This window comes from Corvus brachyrhynchos, unplaced genomic scaffold, assembly GCF_000691975.1.
Source record: "Corvus brachyrhynchos isolate BGI_N302 unplaced genomic scaffold, ASM69197v1 scaffold220, whole genome shotgun sequence".
Classification (NCBI taxonomy): Eukaryota; Metazoa; Chordata; class Aves; order Passeriformes; family Corvidae; genus Corvus; species Corvus brachyrhynchos.
The window spans coordinates 5,495,656-5,517,015 of NW_008236209.1; the positions used below are offsets into that span (position 1 = coordinate 5,495,656).

At 49.6% G+C, this 21,360-nt stretch overlaps 1 protein-coding gene across 3 annotated transcripts; it reads right to left on the minus strand.

Moving 5' to 3' along the window:
- On the minus strand, positions 1-7,157 carry LOC108448748 (G-protein coupled receptor 183-B-like). 3 transcript variants are annotated; one of them, XM_017742733.1, is made up of 3 exons: positions 5,301-7,157; positions 3,691-4,134; positions 1-1,976 (listed from the first exon to the last, which is right to left on the minus strand). In XM_017742733.1, the coding sequence occupies exons 2-3, from the start codon at positions 3,831-3,833 to the stop codon at positions 1,286-1,288; spliced, it is 834 nt and encodes a 277-aa protein (XP_017598222.1). In that variant the 5' UTR covers positions 3,834-4,134; positions 5,301-7,157; the 3' UTR covers positions 1-1,285. The 3 variants fall into 3 exon arrangements, with proteins under 3 accessions (XP_017598222.1, XP_017598235.1, XP_017598231.1); XM_017742746.1 differs by having other exon boundaries at positions 3,686-4,134; positions 5,301-7,152; XM_017742742.1 differs by lacking the exon at positions 3,691-4,134 and having other exon boundaries at positions 5,301-7,151.
- Between the last annotated feature and the right edge of the window lie 14,203 nt (positions 7,158-21,360).

The following is a 21,360-nucleotide window of genomic DNA, read 5'->3' on the forward strand; positions in this document are numbered from 1 at the left end:
GGAATGTTCATCCAAGGGTTTAATTGACTTGCTTACATTTCTGCTCTGCTTTTACTGATCCCCAGCCCTTGGCAGAGCTTCCTTTGGAGTCTCCTGAGAGGCAAAGTCAGCACTCAGCACTCGCTGCTGGTGCCACAGCCATGAGCTGAGGATGGCAAAAAGATTTGGGGATGGCATGAGGATTTGGGGATGGCAGAATGACCTGGGGATGGCAGAAAGATCTGGGGGTGGCAGAACGACTTGGGGGTGGCAGAACGACCTGGGGGTGGCAGAACGTCTGGCAGAAGTTCAGTCTGTCCTCATCGCAGTCTGTACCTGGAGTTGGGAGGTGTCTCCCACATGAAGTCAGGAGGATTTGGAAGTGCCCACAGCCACGTGTGCTTTGGGCAGTGTCAGAGGTATCTGAAGCACTTTGTGCTTTGCTGACAAAATCCCAGAGTGCTGAGGAAATTCCAGGAATTACCAGCTGGGAACAGCTCTCACACATCCACCCAAGCCCTGGCGTGGTCAGAGGGACATCTGTGGCCGTGATGTTCCACACCACTGCCACGAGAGGTGGGGCAGCTCTGCTAATCCCAGCAAATCCCTCCCTGCCTCTAAACCCATGGCCATGGAATCACTGGAGATGCCTCTGGATGCAGCATATGCAACTCTCCACCTCGAAGGGCTGCAGCAAACAGCTGCATTCCAGCTTTCCACCTCTTTATTCCTGGAGAAGGATGTGAGAGAAGCTGTTTCCTGCTTTGCTGTGACAACCTCCCAAGAACAGCTCTGGGAATGTTCCAAGGTATGGCAGCTCAGCCCCGCTCTGTCCCAGGAATTCTCCAGGTGGGGCTGATGCCACGAGCCCACCTTGGGCATCTTGGTGCTCACCTTGTCTCTCCATCCCACCTGCTGAGCCTGGGGGCCACCTGAGTTAGGAATATTTTAGGACATAGATCCTGTCTTTAGTAAACAACTACACAACTCTTGGCTCAACAGATCCCTGAGGAAGCCATTAAGCAGCCTTATTATAGAAAAAACCATGGCGTTGATTTACATCCATGAAATCTCTTTTGCTTCACCTGTACAGTGAATAAAGTCTAAATAAAGACACAGCAGCTGTGGTTTCTCGATGCCAAGGGGCTCCTCAGCCCCAAACTCTTCTCAACTGAACAGCACCAGGAATCACAAAGGTTTAAACTCCCTGGTGAGCCTTGTTCCTGGTTATTGAGCAATTTCCAAATGGTTTGGAATTGCCTTGAAGAGTCTTGAGTTGTTCCAGCATTCCCACAGGGAACACGCCCTACTTGGATTTCAGTCTAGACCTGGGAGACATGCTGAAAAATATCTTGTAGTAGATATAGACGTTGATAATCCTTAGCAGAATTCCCAGGATGTAGCTGAGGGACCTGAGCAGGTCTGCGGCCACGCTGGAGAGCTGGAACAGGAGCCCCAAAGGGCCACGGGAGGGAGCGGAGGCGCCACTGGCCCTCAGGTGGTCATCCATGAGGAACAGGGCACACTCTGCGGCCACCAGCGTCCAGATCACCCTGCATATCATCCTGGCATTCCCGACTGTCCGTAGGGGCCGTGACTCCGAGGGCAGGAAGGTGATCAGATAGGCCTCGAAGGCCACGCAGCTGAGCAGGACACAGCTCACGTGGGCGTTGGCCGTGAGGAGGATCCGCACCAGGGCCAAGGCTGCAGGAGAGACACCGGCACCAAAACTGCCCAAAACCATGTCAGAAACAAGGCTAAGGAAAACCAGGATGTCTGCCTGGGCCAGGCTGGAAATGAGGACTGCAGTGGACTTGGAGGAGACCTTGGCAGACTGCAGGAGGATCATGGTGTACGTGCTGCCCAGCAGCCCCAGGAGGGTGCTGACAGCATTGGAGGAAGACAGGACGAGGTATTGGATATATTTCAGTGCCAGGTACCTTCTGAGATCTTTCATGTGGTCTCTCTCCATTGAAATGCCAGTTAGGGAAGAATACCTGGAATACACATAAAAAACCCCCGATGATTAAATGTCAAATTAGCAGGATGGATTCCAGGCAAATTATGATGGACCTGCACTTGTACAGGCACATTCCGGCGTCAAGAACTGCTTGGAGATGATGCCAGCTCAGGATCTGAGCTTGTGTTTACACACTCATATCTTAAACAGGAATGTAGTTTGTAAAGCACCTGGGTATTTTCAGGTAGCAGCATAATTTGTGTAATAGTGCACCGAAGGGTGTGAGTTACCCCTGTCCCTGAAAGGGAGGAGCCAGAAAATGATAAGCTGCAGTTCCTAGAAAACACTAAAATCATCTACAAATTCAGTTCTAATAAATAAACAAGGAAATTGTTATCTAAATGGGAGAGAGGAGATAAGGAAGAACAACGTGGGTTTCTCACAGATAAAGCAAATTGATTGAGCCCAGCTTCCTCCTGCAGCAGGGTGATCAACCCTGGTGGGAACCAGCCAGTGTCACATAGCTTGGATTTTCTGAAGAGTTTCAATATTGTTTCACAAGGCATTTTTAGGGAGGAGCAAGGTAAGAAATGTGGCCTAGGTGAAACTATGGTTAAGTCATACACAGCTGGATGGGAAATCACTGGAAGGCTCATTCTCAGGAATTTGAGGAATGATGTGTCAGGTGGGGCTCTGCAGAGATCTCATGTTCTGTGGTTTTCATGAACTGCAAGAAGGAACCCAGCAGAATTTAGGCCTTGGCTGAGGTGTGCGACCAGTTTTGAGGCCAACAGCTCAAGAAAGGTGTCACTGAAGAAGTTTCAAGGAAGCTGAGCCTCAGAGATTGAGCCAAGTGTAACAATTCCATTTCTCTCCTATGGAGCAATTATCTCCTTATGTAAATTCCCAGAATTCCCAAAGTCAGCACTTTGGAGCTGGCGTTACAGAGCTTTTCCAGCACATTACCCTGCAGGTCAGGGTGTTTGCTTAAATCATCACCTGGGTTTAATTTTGCTGGGATGATGGGGAAATGATAATCTCGCGTGATTCCCGTGAAAGGTATGGAGCCAGCTTTTTGAGACTGGGATTCCCATTGTTTGTAGAGACTTGACTGGTGCCAGGTTGACTCATCTGAGATTCACATGTGCCTGTTCTCCTTTGTCTTTGAAGTGTCTGATACAACTTGCTGATGAAATACTTTGGGGAAGAAGTAGGAAAAGATCTCTCCCTGTATTTCAGCTGAGTCAGCTCACCCTACCCTCACTTCCCACAGTGATTAAGTGGAAAAATTATTCTGCATTTTGTGGCAAAAGCAAATGATCTTAGAGGTCTCCTCCAGTCTTAATGACTCCATGATTGGTTTGACCCTTTGTTTTGATGCAGAGCACCAAAGAAATTCTGATCTAATGCACAAACCCTGAATCCACAGCGCGGAACTGATGCAAGTCCCCAGCTCCAAGTGGATGAGAACCAAGCCATGACAAGTACACCCGAATCCTGATTTGTTGTGTTACCTTCAAGCAAGTTATTCCTTTGAAAGGTACGTTAAGAATCTCCTGACATTATTTTTTTGCTTGCAACCTGTTCCTGTGTCTACTTTCATCAATTACATTATTGAGGAGGTAAATGACATGCCTTGATAAAGACCTTTGCTTGTTTTAAGACCACCATCCAAGGGCTGGATTTACAGCTGGTCTTGCCCATGGGGAGCATTTGAACTCAGAGCTTCTGCACTTCAGGTCCTACCTTACCCCAGGGTTTGGTGATGAGTCCAAGGAGGAGCGTTAGGAATCAGGAGCAGCCGGAGAAGTCGGAGGAGGTGCCTGGGGCGGGACCCTGAGGAGTTCAAAATGTGTCTCCCATCCTCTCTTCTTGAAACTTCAGGATTTTCCATAGTGCTGCCAGCATTTTTCTGACCACCACAGTGTCCTTTGGAAAGGAACTGGAGCTTCTGGCTGGAAGATCCTTCCTGCTTTCTGTGGGACTTGTCAGAGGTGTCTGTCTCTTCATTCCACGGCGCCCCTCGAGGCAGGATCGCTGTCAGGCTCCCTTCTGCTCCCTCCACCTCTTCCACACTATAATTTAGGGGTTAAAACTGGCATCCAGAATGCAGCAGAGCGAGGTTTGATTTCCTCCTTCACCTCAGGGGATCGAGATGTTTATCTCGGGGATTGTCCTCGTGCCTCCAAAGGAATCTGGGCACAGTGTGAGAAAACAGGTGACAGCCCGGCCGAGGGGCAGGGATCAGGAACAGCCCCGTGGGTCACCACACAGGCACTTGCACGTGATAGGGAAGAGACATCCCAGTTCCTGACACTTGCTCCAGGTGCTGCTTGGATACATCTGCTTCTGTGAATGAAGCAGAGCTGGGAGATGTTCCCAGGTGCTGGAGCTCCCTCCATGGAGAGCTCCAGGGGCCCCTGGCAGAGTTTTGGCACTGCAAATGCACACCCTCCATGGGGACACGGGCTGGGCTGTGGCAGGAGGAGGCCAGGAGTGCTGCCTACCCCACAAGGATGCTGTGAAGGCACAGTCCCTGCTCCTGTAGCCAAATCAGTGCCAGGGACACCCTGGGCATGGCACTGGTCAGACACAGCCTCTGCACAGGTAAGAGAAAGGTAATTTGGGGTGAAGAGCAGGTGCATGAAGAAAGCACCAGCAGGGGCTGAAGCCACAGGCTCCTCCTGTGTGGCTCACCTGAGCTCCCACTGCCAGGATCCCCATCCATGGCTTCCTCCAGTGGGAAATCCCACCAGCCCACAAAGAGATTTCGTGAGGAGAGAGCAAACCCTTCCCTCTGCCTGCACCTGGGGTGGCAGGTGGGATCACACCTGGGATGGGAATAGGAGTGGGGAGCTGTTTCCTGAATTTTCTGAATGTTTCCAGAATGGCCACACTCAGTGAAGGAGGAAACCTGAGCTTCACCCCTTTATTTACAGTTTTCAAAGCAGCTCTTGTGGCCTGGGGTTCAGGTCACCCACAGGAGGATTCCTGCACACGGACAGGGACGCTTGGACAGTTTTTGACCAGATGAGATCTCAGTTCAAGATCACAGAAGGTTTCCTGAACCAACACTTGGTGTTTCCAGTGCATTATTTTTTTATCTCCACAGAAATCTCTCTGGACACACTTCCCAAATTCCAGTTAATAATAACTCCTCATTTATCGTCAGTGCACTGTTGTAGTCTGAGGGGTACCCAAAAATACCTCCTGCTCTTAAACAAGTAATTCCTTTCAAAATTCCTCCTGGAATGGTGTCAAAGAATACACAGAAGAGGAGAACAAATTAGAAATGCAGATTAGCCCTGAATATCCCGACTAATGAAGTGCTATTCCGTAGTTGAAAAGGAAAAATACTTACATTTGCTGGAAGAAGCAGCCAGGGATAGTTTTCTGCATGCCTGCACTCTGTGTGATGTCTCAGCAGAGCCGAAAAGTGCCGTTTCCCTTGGATGGATTCCTGGTTTTTATACAGAGCACCCCGTGTTCGGCTTCACGTCAGAGCTGGGGCCGCGGGATTTGTTTTGCTGGGCAACTTCCTCCAGAGCTGGTTTCACAAGGATTACTCACTTGAATCATGGCACCCATTAACTTTCAGCTGTCTGGAAAAACTGATGGGCTGCGTGGAAAAGGAGCCCCAGACACTTCCTCAGACACAGGGAGCGATCCCGGGCTTGTCTGGGCGCCACGAGAGCCAGCGCAGGTTAGCCATGAGAAAAACCCTCTGAGCACAGAAAGGATGTCCCTGGCACGGCTGCACTGGGCTATCCCGGGAGTGTTTGTGTTGGCGTTGCCGGGAATACCCAGGTTTGGCGCTGCTGACGCTGCACGCCCTCTCCTCATTGTTCTCCGGGCGGGACGTGGGGCTGGAGCCAAGTTCTTCCCTGTTTTGGGAAGTTTCCTCGCGAGGCATCGGTGAGGAGCAGAGGAGCATCGCACAGCCGCCGTGGGGAGCAGCAAACGGGTGCATCCCCAGCCACGGGAACACCGAGCACAGCTCCAGGCGTGCGGTGCCCATCCCATGCCTGCAGCCAGGACAGGGAAGCAGGGATGAAAGGCAGTGAGGCTGCCTCGGTTTCTGATCAGCCAGGAGGGTTCACTGCCTGTCCCGCACCAGCCCTGCCATCCCCCCCAGCGCTCCCTGAAGCCATGGAGAGCTGCGGAAGGATAAAGCAGCTGAAATTCCGGGCGCTGCAGAGCTCTGGCGCTCACCTGAGGATGGGGCAGGGAAGGCAGCCCGGTGCTCTGCTCCCCACCTGGAGACACTGGGGGAACATAGCCAGAGAAAGCCCTTGGAAACAGGGACTGGGCTGAGTGGCAATTCGTATAATTTGTGCTCGGATTTAATGTGTAAATATTCATTTCTGTATCTGATTTTAAGGAGTGTGTTTTGCCAGGGACTCTCTGTAGCAGTTTTGTGCTTCAAAAGTTCTGCTATACTACACAGCTTCCATTATCTTTTACAACCCCTGTTCTATTTCACAACTCCTGTTGTATTTGCTTATTTTTCTTGCCTGCCACGATGATACAACAGAACAAGTGGCTGCAAGAGCACAAATTCTGCAAACTCTCCACACTTTTCTCAGCAGCTCAAAATTTCGCAATGACCTGGGGACAGATAAGATGAACCCTCCACTTCCCAGGGCACCACTCTTCTGGTGAGAGCTTCCCCTGTGCCACCCACTCCGTGAAAACATCAGGGAGCTCCTTTTTTGGGGGAGGTGGGAGGCTGAGATGGGCGGTCTGAGCTTGGCTGTGCCCAGTTTCACCGGCCATGGGGAAGGTGCTGGAATCTTTAATCAGCTCTCTCATTTAATCTGTTCATCTTTACCTCCCCATGGCTGGTGGCTCCTCTTCGAAGCCCCTGGTACCTCCACAAACAGAACAAACACAGCTTTCCCCATTAATTTCTGTTTGCTGGGAGCTGGCTCCCAGTGTTTTTCCATAAGCTGTTTATTTTGTGCTACACCTTTGTTTAAAGGCCGTGCCCAGCTCCCCACAGTGATTACAGTGCCCTTTACAGCTGAGGAATTTCTCTTCCCTTTTTTACCCCTCAGCAACTGAATTTAATTGGAATTCAGCAATATGTAAGAAAATTTCACGTTTCTTCTGCCTAAAGCACTTCACTTTTGATCCATGAGGGTTTCCAGCACTCTTCTCATGCCATCTCATAGAACCACAGAATAATGGAATCACAGACTGGTGTGGGTTGGGAGGGATTTTAAAGCTCATCTCATCCCAACCATGGGCAGGACACCTTCCACTATCCCAGGGTGCTCCAAGCCCTGTCCAACCTGGCCTTGGACACTTCTAGGAATGGGGCAGCCACAGCTTCTTGGGGCCCAGGGAAATTACACCATCTGAATATCTTGTATTTTTAGGAAGTTTTCTAACACGCTTGAAGATTTCAAGGAAATCGAGGGAGGACACTTTTCTTTGCAAATAACTCTGCAGTTTGGTTCTACAAGCCAGGCCCTGGTTCCTGTTCCTTGGGGGTTATCCTGTTATCTGGTCCTGCTGGTGCCAGCTGCCATCCTGATCCCTGGGCTGATTGATGGCTCTGCTACTGACAGTCTGGGCTGCTCTTCTCATGCTTTACCTTGGTTTTATTTTCTCTTGGGTTGTTTGAGAAACCAGAACAATTCTTGTCAGATCTTCACCCAAGGTGTCCTGATTTTCCTCTCATGAGGGGTCTCCTGTCTGGACATCTGACTTGACATCATTTCCCATCTTTATTATCCTCAGAGAACGTACATTTCTTCAGCACTTTTTGTGATTCCTCTCTGAAGTTCTCCACAACTCCACAATTCCTCCTCTCCCTCGCCTCTCAGAGTTCAAGAAGCTCCTTTTCAAAGTCAAGCCCAGCCAAATGATTGTCTCTTGTGTCTGGAAAAGGGAGAAGGAGATGCTGGTCAAGGATTTGCAGGTACGAGGAGGGGTTGGGTGACAAAGGGCAGACTCTGGAGGGCAGGAGTGACCTGTCACAGCTCCCACTGCCACCGAGCCATGGCCAGAGCTCCACTGGCAGCAAAGCAGCAGGAGGCTGCCCAGAAGTGCTGAGCTGACCTTCTCAATGCCCTTCCTGATGGGAAAACAGCAGATTCTGCATGCTGGAGAAGCAGGAATTGGCAGGGTCAGCCCTGTCCCTGTTGGCTCAGGTGTGGATGTGTGACCTGGGTGTACCCTGCCCCTCTCTCAAGAACATGAGTTTCCCCTTTTCACCTTCCCAAAGAGCTCATCAGCAGAGGAAATCATCATCCCACTTGTTTTATTGCCATTATTCTCCATTTTCAGGGTAGAAAAGGAAATTACCTTTTAACGAGAGCAAATGAGGGATAAAGCATTACTAATGGAATGTTTATTCCTTGTGGACGGGAATTTCAGCCATAAAACAGGATTTCATCAGCCCCTTTTGCAGAGCTGGCAGGAAAGATTTCCTTAGAGGGAGACAGGGACAAGGTTGATGGCACAATCCTTTTTGGTAAGGTGCAGAATGGATCAAGATCACAGAAAAAATGCATAAAGAAGTGGTGGTGATTCATAAAACTGGGGGGAAGAACTCGGTACAATGAGTTTAGTGCAAATATCGGCATGTTCTAGCTTCCTCCTTCACTAATTCACATTCCCAGTGTGGAAATTATCATGCAACAGCACTTTGGGACACGCCCTTCATCCAGGAGCTGAGGTGAAAATTCCCCATTGCTGCCCTTAGCTGAAATTTTGGGAATACATTGTACAAGTTTGGGAGTTGTCAGCTGACAGCTCTTCCAAGGAACAGTGTGGGGAGTGCCCCGCTCAACGCCTCGGGGCTCTCATCCGGCAGAGATCTGCCCCTGCCTGCTCCTGCCCCTCCTTGCTGGGAGGGAGCTCCTGGATTTCTCCCTGTGCTGTGCCATGGACAGACCTTTGTGGGGTTTATTCTGCTCCTGTCGGGGTTTCCCCTCAGCCTCTCACTCGTGTCCGAATGCTCCCGCTCGGATCCGCCTGGTTCCAGTTAAACTCTGCGCTGTCCTTTAGTCACAACATTCCTCTGCTCAGCTCATCTCCAGGGATGAGGCTGGCAGGAATTTCCCTGGAAGACACAGATTTCCTCTGTTTTCTGCTGAACTCACCCTCCTTCCCCACCCTCACATCAACACACGCTCACCCCATCGTGGCTGGGCCCTCTCTGTTCCCATCACAGACCAACAGCAGGAAATCATTTCCATGCAGGGTTTTCCTCAACCACAGATTTCGTCACTTTTACCATTCCAGTGCTCTTCCCCATCCCACCAGGAGGGAGCCAGAGGCCATGTGGGGCTGGGATTAATCCAGGACACGGTGCCAGGGCCAGTCCCACAAGGAGGTACCAGCCTAGGGAAGCTCAAGCAGAAGTGATGTCATCCCATGGCTCATCCAATGCAGATTTACCTGGAGTAGGGTTTCTCCAACCTTTACCCCGTGTTGTAAAGTGAGAGCAGAGCAAACACTCGTTGCAGTGGTGGGGGGGTAAATGCAAAGTCATTGGAAAAGCCCAAAGGAGCTTTTGGGATTGGAAAAGGACAGTGAAGGAGTGGCTGGAGCGTGGCAGGATTGGAGCAGGTGAAGCCTGGGCTGAGCAGGGATCTCTGAGAGCTCCCTCAGAGCCCAGCTGGGAATTGCAAACCACCAGGGACAGCTCCAATGCCACAATCCATCTCCGTCCAGATCATCACACAAAGCAGCCCTTCCTCCACAGGCAGCTGAAAGAAGTGCATGAGGAATTAATTCCTGGTTGTGCCTCAGTGTGTCCCAGAAATCTCTCCTGGATGAACACTGGTTACCTTCAGCTGGTGGGGGGGAGGGAAGTTGTCAGAAAGAAAAATTTATTATTTCTTTAAGAAACAACTTAGGAGATATTTCAAGTGTTATTGTTGCCTGAAAGAATAAAAGAGGAAATAAATTCTGTGCTATTCCATGCAATTCCTGTATTAGTGAATGTGTTTGCTTTGGACAGATGACAGGAATTAGGAAAATGTTTCCTAGTGGGACCACACAGATGGATAAAAATAACTTCCATAGAAAACCAGATAATTGAGTGAGTGACCCAAGTGTGCTGCTGCCAAACTTCAGGAGATCTGAGCTGCCAACCTGGGAAAATCCTGTTGGAAACACAGCCTCAGGAAAATCCTCCATTCCCTGCAAAGGCCAGTTAGGATTTGGGGTTTTATGGCAAAGATGGAGTTTTTACGGCAAAGACATAGAGTTTTGGGAAAATTGCTTGAGCCAAGGTAGACCAGCCAAGGCGTTGGTGGGAGTGGAAAAGAGCTGGGACATCTGTAGCTCCTGTGGTCCAGGGGAATGGGAGGAAATAGAGGAAAATGTTGGTTTCTGCTCAAGGAAATTCTGGTCTTCAGAGCAAGCTGGTATCAGGATTTCTGGGCCTTATCACTTGGTGGGTCACAAACTCTGCTGAAGCTGATAAGAGATCTGGGGGCAGGGGGAGAAGCATATCTGTTCAATGGGGCATTGCCACAGGTTTGGTGGGGTTTCTTAGGGCCTCATGAGAGCTTTTCAGAAGAAAACTGCCTTTCCCTGCCAGCTGAAGCTGCAGGTGGTGTCACCCAGTGTCCCTACAAACCCAGGACAGTGCCAGTGGTCCACAACGTGCACAGGGAAGGCTGAAGGATTCCCAGCTTTCTGTAGCTTTTTGGGATTTGTTCTTCCCTTTCTTTGGAAGAGAGCAGTGGGATGTGGAAAATAGGACCTGTGAGCCACCTGTTGCTCCTGGCAGTGGCTGTGGAGAGCCAGAAGTTCTGGGAGCAGATCCATGGCAGGGATGAGCCAGGTGCTCGTGCTGACACAGCCTGGTGGATCCGCTGGACCAGCTACTCCTTCCCAAATCTGTCTGGAAAACGAAAATAAAATCTAAATACTGATGCTCCCTTTCCATGGAGCCCTGCTGTGCTTCAGGAAAAAGCATTGTGGGAAAAATCAGAAGGAAAACACAGCAGAGAAAGAATAATGGGAATAAAGCACAACTAAATAAATAACGAGGAAAGCCAAGCCTTCAGCTGAACTAATGGCTTGTGGTTCTTGCAGGGAAAGGTTGGGAGCCAGGAAAACATCTGCCTGACGCTTCTATAATGCTGTTCTAATATTTGAAGGCAGGGATGAGAGGCTGAAATTTGATTTCTGAAGCAATGGAGAGACTTGAATGCAGATGGATAAATTACAAGATAAGGCAGAAATCAGTTGTCAGCCTGGAAGCTCAACAGAAGCAGGGCTCATGTGACTCAGAGGGCCTCAGATGGCCAAGAAAGGCAATTTTGATGATATAGGGTCTGCAGGGAGCAGGAGGCAGCCAGAAATCTCCGAGACTGCAGAGAGTTTGCACAGAATCTGAACTCTCCCAAGAAGGGGCAGGGGGTGGGGGTCAGTCCAAGGCCTGACCTTGCAAAGCCAACGGGGTTTTGACACACAGACAAGACACAGACTAAACAGAGCGAACTGTGCTGGGGTGATTTATATCTGTGAGTCCTCAGAGTGTGGCCAAAAGGAAACAAAATCTCATAAACATTATTTCAGGGAGCTTGAAGAAAGTTGGGGAAAGACCCGAATCCACCAGTGGCACTGACTGGAGTGAGCTGCACCTCTCTAACTCACAAAATGATGGCTCAGAAGCAGCACAAAGAGGGGTTTCAGGTGTTTTTCGGCAATGGGCGATGAGCTCCAGGCTGTACCAGGTGATGGATACAGGAATCCTTCAGCTCCCTGCTTCTCAGCACTTGGAAGTCCGTTGGAAAGGGCTAAAAAGTCATTAATTCCAACAGAATCATGTGCCAGTTTTGCAAAAGCTCCATCAATATCAGGGTGAGTTATTTATGATGCCCCCCATCAGAGTTGTTCTTTGCTGGCAGTATTTTTGTGTTCTGTGGCATCTCCAGATGGATGGGAACAGCCACGTTCTCTTTGGTCTTGAACTTACCCAAACTCAGCCTCAACACGGTCATAAATCTTTAAGTTATTGTATTTACATACAAATATTTGAGTTATTAATATTAAGTTATGCATTTAATTGCTGCTGGACTGAACTGGAGATCAATACTCATGGAATGTTGGTCCCAGTCCTGACTGTCCCCAGCAGGGACACCATGGACACCAGCCTGGGCTGGGATCGTCCCCAGCCTCCACCACCTCCTGGAGCACCTTTGAGACATCACTGATGTCAAGGGAGATGATCTTCTGTGTGATAGAATTTTATATATATTATTTTTTTAGGAAGAAAGCTTTCCCTCAGGCTGCCTTGGCTACTCCCCTGTCCTTTCCCAACCCAGGTGAATATTCCATTCTAAAGCCTACTCCTGGCATTTTATGGGCCTGGGCTGCACAGAGCAGTGGAATCGTGGCAGAAAAAGAGTAAAAACCTTCTCCAGTGAGAAACCCCAAACAGCCATTCTTGGCACAGGAGATAAGAGCAGGCACTTATGTAACTGAGGGATGATTCAAAGCCCAGAGGAAGCGTTTTTGGGCCAATCAGGAGCTGATAGCTGGCCTAGCCTGAGAGCACACAGCATGAAATCCAAGCAGAAAGGATGGGACAGAAGTTTTGGAGCAAAAAATGGAAGCACAAGCAGCTCAGTGTGGTGGTGTAGGGTGGTGCAGACCACACAATTCCTCGATCTGATGGAAAATGTGAATTATTTTCAGGCAGCTCTATTGGTGACATTTAGGAAATGAGAGGTTGTAACGATTAAAACCAAAACTTCGATTTCATGAAGATTTCTGGTGATATCTGCCGCAATCTGCAGTAGAAGCAGAGCTGCAGGAGGGCTGGAGGTGGGCACTGGAACATCTTTTCACAAATTCCTGGTGCGTGGGGTGTTCTTATCTGCCCTCAGCTCTGCACAAAGGGCCTGGTTAAGTCATCACCCATCAGGGGCTTTCTCTTTGCATTTTTCCTTTCAAGTCAACAAGGAAACAAAAAAAACCCTAAACCATCAAGATGAGAGCTTGAATGCTAAAAGAACAGGAAGCTTCTGACACTCCTTCGTGTGGTGCTCTTAACCAAACACTTTGCATATCTGATGCTCCAGATCCGTCATTCTGGAGGGCTCAGTTCTAGTCTCCAACTCTCATGCTACAATTGCAAACCCTGCCCTCGAAGAGCTGGTGGAGGAACCAGAATGTTGTTGCTGCTGCTGTGTGCTCCAGCTCATTCTGCTCCAAAGTTGAATTTTCAGGTTGGCCTTGGCTGCCCTGACACTTCCCTTGGCTGAAGAAGCCGGGTGTGTCCAGCCCCAGGTTCCACCATGCCTTCTCCTTTCTCCGAGAGCTTGATTAGGCTTTTCCCATGTTACTTTGGCTGGTTTTTAATGATATCCTTCCAAGATCTTATCTCTCTCCCCATTCACACAGGGGCCACCCGATACCTGTTGTATTTCTTTGGGAATTAGAAGCCCAGGACTGAGCTCCAAGGCTGCTCCAAGTGATCTCAGTTTGGATGTGGACATGGGGCTTTCCCTGTCAGTCAGGAACAGAATCATCCCCCTGGTGCAGATCATTTTACCACCTAAATACAGCCAGAAATCCAGGGATGTCACCCTAAAAAGAAATAAAATGGCACTTGGGCACGTGGTCTTGGCTTGGCTAAGATAAATGATCTTCAGGGTGTTTTCCAACCTGAATCATTCCGTGATTCCAGGTCTCCTGGTGGTTAATGCGTAGCAACTGAAAAATGAGATTTCTCCTGAGAAGTTGGTCTTGTCCTTGTGTTCCCCATGTCTTCCCAGGGTAAAACTGGGAATGAGAACAGAAAGCAAAGGTGCAAATAAAATAAAATGGGAATAATTAAAAGGTTCATCCCCGTGGCAAAACGTGTTTGATCATCAAAGATTAATTATGGAGTTTTAGCTGACCAGGCATTTCTTCTTAATACTTTTAAGGAAAATCTGATTTCCACATGGATGTTTCCCCACAACTAACATGGAGCTGCTCTAGTGAAAGACAGGATTTGCATCCTGATGGATTTTTCCTGAGAAAAAGCCTCTGGCAGGGGCTGCAGTTTTATTCCAATGCGAGATGCTGAACATGATCTCTGGGATTCTGTGGAAAATACTGGGTGTGTGCTATGTCCCAGATAATTCTCTGGCCATCCTCAAAGCCTGAGCAGCAATGTTCTATCACAAGATGCAGTAAATAAATACAGGTGTCAACTGCCACCAGTGACAGCTGGACTCGGGGATCTTCGAGCTCTTTTCCAGCCTTGGCTATTCCATGATTCATGAGTTCACATGAAGATGAATTTGCCTCTCTGTTTAGATTTGAACAAATTTCCAAGTGCTACAAGCCCTGAAAATAATATTGATGCCAAAAATCCTCATATATTCATGCTGTTTATTCCAATGCCTTTCCCAAAAGAGAATGCCAACTGGCACAGGCTATTTCTGGCTTTTCAGTTTACTTTCCAAAAGAAGATTAAAGCAAATTTTCTCCATGAGGAATGTTTGTTTTTGTACTGTTGAGATTTCCGGGGGGGATGTTTGCGTTCTCATCCTCCAGTGACAAAGAATTCTGTGGGGTTTGTGGCGAGAAAACTCTGCTGTCAAAGGATGAACATCAGAGAGTTAAAATGTTGCTTTTGTGGGTGAGAAAGGCTCCCATTAGCCCCCGTCGGGAGGGTTAAAGTCACTGGTGACTTGCAAGGACCCTCACACCCAGTTCCAGCCTGAGGGTCAATAACGCACCTTTAGGTCTGTCCCATTCTGGAAAAAAATACTAGGGTGAAAGAGTAATTTGGAGAGATTTGGACATAATACAGATTTTCCATCAGTTCTACAAAACCAGGAGCATTCATAGAATTTCCCAGCTCCTCATAAAGGAACCATCAGGAATGGGAAAACGTTTTCAGGCTGTTTTTCCTTGACTGTTCCATCTGAGAGGGATGCTGCACGTTCCCTGAGCCGTTGGGACTTGTGAAAGGCTGGAGGCAGAGCTCAAACCCAGCCCTATCTGCCCCATCTGCTGCAGCTCTCGTGTAAAAAAACAGGAAGGGGAAGCAGCAATGGGCTCTATCAGAACAGCATCTCCTGCCAGAGTGGCTCTTTGTTCTCACAGGCTGACACATTGGAACCACAAAAAAACCCCAATCAAGGAAATGCAGCTTTTCAAGTCAGCAGTTCAAAGGTTTTTGAGAAGGCTTTAACATTTTTCTGAGGTGGTCAATCAGGGACTTGGGATGCTTTTCCTGGCACCCAGCACTGCTGGACTCGGAGGTGTTCAATGCCCGGTGCAGCCCATCCCATAATGACGCTGGAGAGGTACAAATTCAAGCCTTCTCTTTCACGAATCCACATGTAGAGTGTGACCAGCTGGTTGCACAAGGGTCAGTTCCCGTGCTATGCTGGGTCCTTCACCAACCCAACCACAGCAGAAGGATGGCTCAGGGTCCTTGTCTGGAGGTTGGCCTCACGAATCATCCTTTGATTGCAACATCCTCTCCATTTGCACAAGGTGACAGGATCGGAGCAGGTTTGAGGGTCCCTAAAAGCCCTATTTCCAGAAGTTTTCTTTGGTAGAAGAACCTGAAATGTCTGTCCTCTGTCCCAAAGCTCCCTCCAAACTTGGAGGGGATCAGTTTAGGGTGGAGTGGAACTGCAGCACCAGGAGCTGTGGCAGCGGGGGCAGCCCTGTCCCTGTCCCCACACCCTGTCAGCTCCACTTCCCAGAAAATGCAAACTCTCCCTGTTGGGTTTGCATTTTGAGAGGAAACCCTGTCAGGGAAACAGAAACAATCAGTTATCCCTGATGGATGCCCTTGGTCCTTTCCCAGACTTGTCATCCATCCCCATCCCCACCTCTTTTCCTGGGGAGAGATCAGTGCCTGTGACAGAAGAGCATCATTCTCCAAATGTTTGGGATAACAAGGGTGGGACTGCTGAATGTGGTCTTTGCACTCAGTCTTGGGAACAATTTATTTTATTCATCTCAGTAGAGCAAGAGCTTTATCCCAGAAAATGCTGATTGGAGACCATGCTGAGGGTGTCCAACCATCTCCCCATCTTCTCTCAGTCCTCTTTCCTCAGCAGCCACTCAAAAAGTTGTATTTGTAGTAGGACTTGAAGGGCTGAGTGACAAGGGCTGAAGTTCCCTTCGTAGGAAGTTCCCCAGCTCTGGTCTCCCACAAAAACCAGGGAATAGGGAGCTTTGTCGGCCTCATGGCTTGGGATGGAGCAGCTTCTTGCAGCTGCGAGGGTGGGTCACTCATTAATATCAATCCCTAAAAACCAAGGGGAGATGGGGGCAGTGTTGGAAGTGGGACATCAACTCAGATTCCCTCCGTTAGAGCCAGGTGCTGATAACACCAAGGCATGGGTTTGATCCCTGGATAAGCCATTCCCTTAAAAGCTGGGCTCGATGATCCTTGTGGGTCTCTTCCAGCTCAGAATATTCCGTGATTCTGTGAATTCCCTGTGCTGAGCCCAGGGAACAAACAGACCCACATTCAGCTGACAATAAGGGCTGATCCACTGGAGAAGCAGCTCCCACTGAGGGACGGGAGCCGTGCAGACTGATACAGCAAAGGGATTCCACATCCTTGGCAAGCAGAAATGACTTCCCCAAATAAGGGGAAGCACAGGAGGAGGGAGCCGAAGGCATCGCACAGCAGCTGCTGACAGCGTCGTTCCTCCGTGTGGTTTTGTGTCACCCAAACGCCGACTCAGGCAGCCCGGGGCGGACTCCGGGCTCGCCTCCGCGCCGGGGGGGATGGCCCTGAGCCAGCACTTCCCGGAGCACAGCGCACCTGTTTCAGAATGACTGCGGGCTGCCGGCCTTCAGGACACAGGACTCATTGCATTGAAAGGCTCTTCATCTCCACTCACACTGGGGGGACGCCTCCAAACCTCCCCTTTCCCTCCGGTTTCCCACCCCTTTGCAGTGGAAGCGCATCCCTGCCAGATCCAGGGGCGCTGTTCCAGTGCACTCCCCTCATTAACCCCCACCAAAAGCTTTCCATCCTCCTTCCCTCTCTTTTTTTCCCTTCTGCTTTCCTCCTGTGCTTTACTTCACTTCCAGGAGGGACATTCCTGGGATGACGACTGAAGCCACGCACATTCCAGGTGGGGATGGCTGAGTCCAGCTGATCAGGGCAGGCAGAGCATTCCCAGGTCTCCATGCCCGATTTCAGGCATCACCACAGTCCTGCTTTTCTGGAGAAATCCTGCAGCTGACATTGCCACTGGGAGTCCCCTGCCGGTGTCACACAGCCCAGCCCACACCAAATACCTTGGGGCAGGTCTGAAGCTGGGACACCATCCTTATCCCACAAGATTCCAAGAGAAAGGACTTATTTTGGGAAGTCACAGGAGCAGAAAGAGAATGCAACATTGTTAACAAGGTGTTTGCTTCCACACTAAACCCCACCTTTCTGCTCTCCCCTTCTTAAACAGCCAGAGTGGAAGAAGTTGCCAATGCTGGAGGGATTTTTCATTCACTCTGGGAAGCATTTGGGCATTTAGGAAGTTGTCTGGAAGTCCTGCAGTAAAGAGATAAGCAGTGTGCTGGATCAATGGCGTTTGGGATACTTGAGGAAAGGCTCAACTTCTTGGAATCTGGTGCCTGGCTGGAGCTGCAGGAATTTGAGGGCCAGGGGAGAAGGCAATGGAGGGTCAGTTAGTGCTAAGTGACAACCCTAAAGCATGGTCAGGTTTTTCCCAGATTTGGATGGTCCCAGACAGATTTCCAAAGCCTCATTTGTGCCTTTATTCCTTATCCCATTGTCCTGTGGAAAGGGAATCAGAGGTGTTACAGCCTCAGCATCACATTTCTCTTATCAGAACTGATGGGGATCACTTTGTTGGGGTCTTCTTCACCCTCATTCCTCCAGGAATTCATCCATCTGGAGCAGCAGCAGCCTCCTTGATCCCACAGCAACCTCAGCCTGACTTTGCAACTAGAAATTTTCCTGTTCGTGAGAGTGAAAGGCAGAAAAGAAAAGGGAACCGCAAAAAAAAAAAAAAAAAAAGAAAAAGAAAAGGAGAAGGAGAAGGAATAACTGAGCAGCAAAAAGCAGAAGGAATGGCTAAAAAAGGTACCAAAAAAAGCAGAAGGAATGGCAGAATGGAGTAACAGCAGAATGTGCACCGCAAATAAAGCAAACTCCAGAGGCAGCTCCCAGCACAGGAGATTGGAGGCAGTGCAAGGAATTGTCCAGTCTCGGAGGCTCTTGGACCTCCATCCTTGAAAGTCTTCAAAATCAGGTGGGACAAAGCCCTGAGCAGCCTGGCCTGGCCTGGCCTGGATCAAGCAGGAGTTGCACTAGAGATCTCCTGAGGTCCTCTCCAGCCTGAATTATCCCATGATCCTGTGATTTGACTGTTTTCAGTATGCTGCGAAGCAGCTCTTGGAAGCTGGACAGGCTTCCTGGGCATGGGTATGTGAGGAAAGGTGGGAAACTCTTGGGAAGGGCAGAGGGAAGAGGTGCATTTCTTTCCCACACACCTTCACTCTTCATGGAGAGCGAGGTCAGAGAGAAACTGCCACATCCACAGCACCGTGGCTTGGAAACTCCAAAAGCTGCCCCAGTATGCTGCCAAGCAGCTCTTGGGAGCTGGACAGGCTTCCTGGGCATGGGTATGTGAGGAAAGGTGGGAAACTCTTGGGAAGGGCAGAGGGAAGAGGTGCATTTCTTTCCCACACACCTTCACTCTTCATGGAGAGCGAGGTCAGAGAGAAACTGCCACATCCACAGCACCGTGGCTTGGAAACTCCAAAAGCTGCCATAAAAATGGAGTTGGGGCAGGAAAATGGCTGGGAATCCTCCCAGCAGGTCACACAATGGCAGCACCGACGGAGAGCTGGGCTGGGGTGGCTTCACAGCAGGAAAACGTGGCATGACTGCTGCCAACACTTGGAACAGAGCTGGGCAGGCTGAGCCTGGGGACACCAGCACCAGGTGGGGACCAGGGATGTCCGTGAGGACAGGGAGATGTCCATGAGTGACCCACAGGGTGAGTCCAGCAGGGCTGGCTTAGCTCATGGAATCATGGAATGATTTGGGTGGGAAGGGACCTCAAAGCCCATCCAGTCCCACCCCTGCCATGGGCAGGGACACCTTCCACTGGACCAGATTGCTCCAAGCCCTGTCCAACCTGGTCTTGGACACTTCCAGATGCTCCAGTGCCACTTGGAGCTGTTCCCACATGGATAAAGGTTTCTTCCTCCAAAGAATTCCCCACTGCCCCAGAGAAGACAAAAGCTGCTGTGTCCCCCTACCCTGAGGGCTACAGCTCCCTGTGACCATCCACATGCCAGCCAAATCCACTGGGGATGGGAGAATAGAAGAATTCCCTAACTCCTGAGCTAAAGGTGGGAGCAGCATATCATATATCCTCAGAAGAAAGCCAATATAATTAATTGAAAATTCAGGGTGGGACAGCCCACACTTAAAATATTCGAAGTTGAGAAAAGTAATACTTCATTTGATACAGCCTTGGAGTTTGTTTGGTTTTGTTTGGTTTTTTTTTTGTTTTTTTTTTGTTTTTTTTTTTGTTTTTGGTTGGTTGGTTGGTTTTTTCTTGCAAAGCCACAGCTGTTTAAAAAAAGAGAGACAAATAAACTGTATTTTGGGATGCTGGAAGAACAGACTGCTAAATTCATGAGAATTCTGGTTTCCCTCCGATGAGACCAAAATCGAAAAGTCTCATAAAAACTATTTCTAAACAAGGTTGCTAGCTCTGATATCAGAGATGAGCTCCCTGCCAGTTACAAGCAGGAGTAAATTACTCCCAGAACAAAACCAGGGAGGGGACCCCGTCAGTTCACACCAGACTAGGGGGCGTGGGCACGGCTGGGATGCTTTCAAGTGTTATTTCCTAGGAAGGTGGGAAAACTCTGGAAAGGCTGAAGGCTTCGGAGTCACGATGGAGCCGGGGCGGGGCCGGGGGGGGCTGCACTGGGGCTGGGGGGTCTCGGGCTGAGGGGTGGGAGCTTTGCCTCGGTGCCCCCCGCTTGGCCATGTCCCAGTTTGAGCCGCTCTATATCCCCCGGAGCGCAGCCGCGCCGCTAATGAGCTGCGGCGTTAATTAGCGGCTGATCGCTCCATTCCTGTCCTGTGCCCCCGCTCCGTCCCCTCGCAGAGCGGATTTGGGGCTTGTGAGGAGCGTTTGGTGTTTTGGGGCATTCCCGTCCCTCTCCGAAGGGGGAATGCAGCGCCCGGAGCGTTCCTCGGGATGGGGACGCTTCGTGTTCGTGCTTGGAACGAGCGACAGCAGCGATTTTGTGCTTTTGAGTTGTGCAGTTAAATTGAGTGTAATCTACTGGGGGCCAGAGATGCTCCGAGGGCTGGAGCCCCTCTGCTCTGGAGCCAGGCTGGGAGAGCTGGGTGTGCTCACCTGGAGAAGAAAAGGCTCCAGGGAGACCTCAGAGCCCCTTCCAGTGCCTAAAGTGGCTCCAGGAGAGCTGGAGAGGGACTTGGGACAAGGGATGGAGGGACAGGACACAGGGAATGGCTTCCCACTGCCAGGGTTAGATGGGATATTGGAAAGAAATTTTTCCCTTTGAGACACTGGCACAGGGTTCCCAGAGAAGCTGTGGCTGCCCCTGGATCCCTGGAAGTGTCCAGGGCCAGGTTGGATGGGGCTTGGAGCAACCTGGGCTAGTGGAAGGTGTCCCTGCCCAGGGCAGGGGTGGAATGGGATGAGCTTTAATGTTCTTTCCAACACAAACCAGTCTGTGATTCTATGACAAACTCTAGATTTATCTGTGCTGCATCAGACTGGGAGAATAGCAGTTGTTTAGGGTTTTGTTCCCTTTGGGAACATTTTCTCATCCATTTCGGTTCCCTTTCACTTGTGCACATTCCCAGTGAGCTGAATTCACCAACACACAAATAAATGGTTTGGTGAACCGTGACTGTAGAAATAAAAAAGTGGCAGAAGCAATATTTGCCTTCAATTCACGTTGCAAATGTAAATATGATTTCCCTCAGCTGGGAAATGCTGTTTTGTGGGATTCTTGTTGTTTTTCACAGATACATTTCTGGGTGTGATGTTCTCTCACACTTGAGCAGTTTGATTGTGATCACCAGGTTTCCTTTTGGTTGCAAAACTCAAATTGTGTTTAGAAATTCAATAGAAAACAAGTCTTGCTTGTCTTTTGGACAAATACCTTGAGTCGTTTTTTAAATTGTGGGCTGGTTGCTGGACTTAAGGCCATTATATATTAAAGCATAAAAGGTCCTTGACACATGGACTGGTGGCTTTGTGCAGTCCAATGAGGATTTTTAATGAACATCACCCCCTGTACCCTCGGTGGTGATAGTCCCCTCGCTGACACCTGCTGAGCTTTGGGTCATTTGTGCATTGCAGATAACCAAAGGACTCTTTTGAAAGAGTACAAACACCAAAATAGCTGAAATTTGACTGACACGTGGAAGTCTTGAGCATCCTAGAGGGGTTCTGAAT

Bases quoted from the DNA above. Each gene is read 5' to 3' on its own strand.
- LOC108448748 (XM_017742733.1), bottom strand. From the start codon at position 3,833: ATGGAAAATCCTGAAGTTTCAAGAAGAGAGGATGGGAGACACATTTTG. The intron at 1,977-3,690 runs GTAAGGTAGGAC...TGTGTATTCCAG, and splicing joins ACTCATCACCAAACCCTGGG to GTATTCTTCCCTAACTGGCA.